Source organism: Toxorhynchites rutilus, chromosome 3 (genome assembly GCF_029784135.1).
Source record: "Toxorhynchites rutilus septentrionalis strain SRP chromosome 3, ASM2978413v1, whole genome shotgun sequence".
NCBI lineage: Eukaryota > Metazoa > Arthropoda > Insecta > Diptera > Culicidae > Toxorhynchites > Toxorhynchites rutilus.
The window spans coordinates 3012451-3016591 of NC_073746.1; the positions used below are offsets into that span (position 1 = coordinate 3012451).

General features: G+C 42.1%; 1 protein-coding gene across 1 annotated transcript; it reads left to right on the forward strand.

Moving 5' to 3' along the window:
• The first annotated feature begins 1563 nt into the window (after positions 1 to 1563).
• On the forward strand, positions 1564 to 3682 carry LOC129779577 (uncharacterized). The gene is made up of 2 exons (XM_055787136.1): positions 1564 to 3360; positions 3473 to 3682. The coding sequence occupies exons 1-2, from the start codon at positions 1564 to 1566 to the stop codon at positions 3680 to 3682; spliced, it is 2007 nt and encodes a 668-aa protein (XP_055643111.1).
• Positions 3683 to 4141: the final 459 nt, after the last annotated feature.

Consider the following 4141-nt stretch of genomic DNA (forward strand, 5'->3'; position numbering starts at 1 on the left):
CTGTTTTAATTAAATTGGAAAGTCTATGTGCTTGTTGGGTTGTACATATTTCAGCGAAAGCTTTGCGCTATGTTTTTTTTTCTTTTTGCTCTCCTAAATGAGTTTGACAGATTTTGTGCTTTCGATAGATTTCGGAGGGTCAGAAGATCTGTCAGATCGAATTATAGGAAATCACTTCAACAGTAATAAAAACGAATAATATCTATTGCAAAATAAATTGTTTTAAATAAATAAAAAATAAAAAATCTCAGAACATGTTGCGAATGTCAGCTGTATGATGTATCATATTATAATAGATCGACATGGGTTGGAAGCAATGAAAACAAATCGTGGTTCAAAATATATGTGTCATGGGTGCCGTAAGCAGCAAGTTAGTTTCAATGATGTGCTGATAAAATGCAATGAAATTCTTGGGAAAATCAATGAAAGTGCACAAAAATGGGAAGAGAAGTTGGACAGAAAAATGAAAGATGTTGAAAAGTGTGTGTATAAAAAAATTGAATCGGAAATTGGAAAAATAGTGAAGGAAGTCAGAAGGATGGGAGAATAAAATAAGGAGAAATTTAATCGACTGGAAGCAGCTGAAACTGAACGGGACAGTGCAAGTAGTCAAATAAACGAGACAGTAGTGGATATTTTTACTCCATTGGGACCTAGTAGCAATCTCCGTTCGCGAAAGAGACCTAGAACTTGTGAGGACCTTCATGTCCCTACTCCTGGGCAAAATAAAGAAAACGAGGCAAAACGTACTACTTATGCTGATCTTCTGAGGAGCGAAAACCCAACTTTAAAGGCACAGAAAAACATAGAGCCTGTAGTGATAGTTAGACCAAAGAATATGAAACAATCGGCGGAAACAACCAAGCAGAGTTTGAAAGAAAAAATCGATCGCTCTGCGAATAAAATTAATGCTGTACGCGAGGGACGGGATGGCTCTATCATCCTGGAAGTGAAAACAGGTGAAACTGTTAGCCCCCTGGTGAATTCGGTCAGAGAGAAATGCGGAAAAGAATACGATGTTACTGTTTCAAAACCAATGCGACCAAGGCTAAAAATTGTAGGAGTATCTGATAAGTTGACCGAAGAAACGTTGAACGCAGCTTTGGAGAATCAGAATGACTTACCGGAAAAAATTAAGTTGAAGTTGATTACACGCTATGGAAAACACTCCTCGTTCACATTTGTTGTGGAAGTCGATGTCAAAAGCCACGAAACATTACTTAATTTAGGGAGAGTGTATGTTGAATGGGAACGATGCCGAGTTGTAGAGTGCTTTGGAATCATTCGGTGCTTCAAATGCTGTGATTTCAATCACAAAAGTACGATTTGCCCAAATAGTGAGACTTGTGCGAAATGTGCTGGTGCCCAAAAACAGGCGAGTGCCAATCGGAAACGGTTTGCTGTGCAAACTGTGACAAGACGAACAAAAGACTTAAACTAAACCTGTGCACGAAACATTTTGCATACAGCAACGAATGTGCTGTTTATAAAAAACTAGTTGCTAGGAAGCAACAGCTGCTGGAACGGAACCAATAGCAATCACTCGCTCGCCCTCAGCCTTCAATGCCGACAAGCTCACATTCAAATTCGTCGTTAGAACCAAGATGCACGGAACTTAGCTTTATGGAAGCTGAACCCGACGTGCCTAAAGCTCATCGTCAGTACGAGGTTCTCCGATCATTTCCGAGACGCAATACCCTTAGCACTATGGAAGCCCCTTCTACATCCGTCACAGTCGCGCCGTATGTTGATGAAAATAGTCGAAGTCTTCTCGGACCTGTGTACGGAATAGAAGAAGGAGACTTCCAGCCTGCTATTCCAGGCAAGTACTCAAGCAGTCACAATATTTCTGTCCTTCATGAGTCTCTGGTTTGCAGCGATCTGGTACAAGAGGCTCCCGTCGTGAATGATTTGGTCATAGCTGAACATCAATTAAAGATCTATTACCAGAACGTTAGAGGTCTACGCACTAAGATAGACGACTTCTTCCTTGCTGCACAGGACTCTTGTTACGATGTCATAGTGCTCACCGAGACATGGCTCGACGACCGAATTCAATCTACGCAACTGTTTGGTAGTTTGTACACCGTTTTTCGAACCGATCGAAGCCCTAAAAATAGTGCTAAATCCCGGGGTGGTGGTGTTCTCATTGCCGCATCTTGTCGTTTGAGTTGTTGCTTAGATCCTACACCTGTATGCGATACATTGGAGCAGTTATGGATTAGGATAAAGACACCCACCGGTAATGCCAGCATCGGAGTGATCTATTTACCACCTGATCGAATAGCAAATGTTATTGACATTAAAAACCATATCAGTTCTCTTGAAGCGATTCTTTCGAACTTGAATGTCTCAGATAGCGTGATTCAATTCGGAGACTACAACCAATCCAATCTGGTTTGGTCAAGCTTACCGCACCACCTTCCGGTCATCGATATTCTGCAATCACGATTCTCACCATCTTGCTTAATTTTGCTGGACGGACTCAGCCTAAATGGCCTTACTCAAATCAAACCCATTGCTAATCAAAACTCCCGTATTCTTGATTTTGCGTTGGTTAATGATAACATCATAAATAGAAGTACCGTTTGCAATGCAGCTGAGCCACTGATCGAGCTCGATCGTTATCATCCCGCCCTGGAACTAACTGTTGAAATGCAACTCCCCACAGTATTCGTGGATGTCATTGATCTACAAAGCCTGGACTTCAATCGTGCTGACTACAACCTATTGCGTGAGAGACTTCTTGAGATTGACTGGCAAACCCTCGAAATCGCAACCAGTAAAGATGACGCAGTTGATTACTTCAACGAAAAAGTAAATCAAGCTATTGCTAATTGTGTTCCTCTTCGTCGACATCCCCCAAAACCACCGTGGTCCAATCGTCGATTACGGCAGCTAAAACGAATGAGATCATATGCTCTGCGAACTTATTGTCGTTCCCGCTGTCCAATGTTGAAAGTCGCCTTCACGCAAGCCAGTAATCGTTATCGACTGTACAACCGTTCTCTTTACAAGCGTTACGTGACTCGTACCCAGCGCAACCTTCGTAGGAACCCGAAGCAATTTTGGTCTTTCGTGAATTCCAAAAGAAAGGAAAATGGTTTGCCCGTGGAAATGCATCTCGATGACAGGCACACCAGCACGCTGCCGAGAAAATGTAACCTTTTCGCGGAACACTTCCAGACTGCATTCAACAATTCAGTTGCATCGAGTTCTCAAATAATTGCCGCACTTGATGAAACTCCTAGGGATGTAATCGAGCTCAATACTTTTGAAATCTCAGTGCACCACGTAAAATCAGCCATAGACAAATTGAAGGCTTCCAACTCTGTTGGCCCTGATGGAATTCCGGCCTGTGTATTGAAAAACTGTGCTGACGCTCTTGTATATCCTCTGGCTGTTTTATATAGAGCTTCTCTGGACCAAGGCAATTTTCCCACTTGTTGGAAATTTTCTATCATGTTCCCAGTGCACAAAAAAGGTGATAAGGCTGACATTGGAAATTACCGTGGTATCACATCACTTTGTGCTACTTCGAAAGTATTCGAGATCATCGTATATGATGCAATGTTTGCCAGCTCTCAACGCTACATCTCCACTGAACAACACGGATTCTTTCCAAAGCGATCTGTATCAACGAATCTTGTTCAATTCATCACCACATGCTTACGTGGCATGAACTCTGGTGCTCAAATCGACGCTATCTATACGGATCTCAAAGCAGCGTTCGATCGTGTTGATCATGGGATATTATTAGCAAGGCTGGCGAAAATGTCTCCCGCTTTCGTCACATGGTTCAGATCCTACCTGTGTGATCGCATGCTGTGTGTCAAAATCGGATCTGAATTATCTGAAACATTTTCCAACTCATCATAATCCTTCCACCTGGATGCCGGACATTTTATGCAGACGACGTTAAGATATATATGATTATTAGGAGCCTGTCAAGAGTAGCTCAAGTACGAAACTTGGGCGTTATACTGGATAGTGGCCTGACATTTCGAATACACTATAGTGACGTTATCTCTAGAGCAAATAGGCAACTTGGGTTCATTTTCAAAATCTCAACAGAGTTCCGGGATCCATTATGCCTACGATCTCTATATTGTTCATTGGTGAGATCTATTTTGGAAGCAAG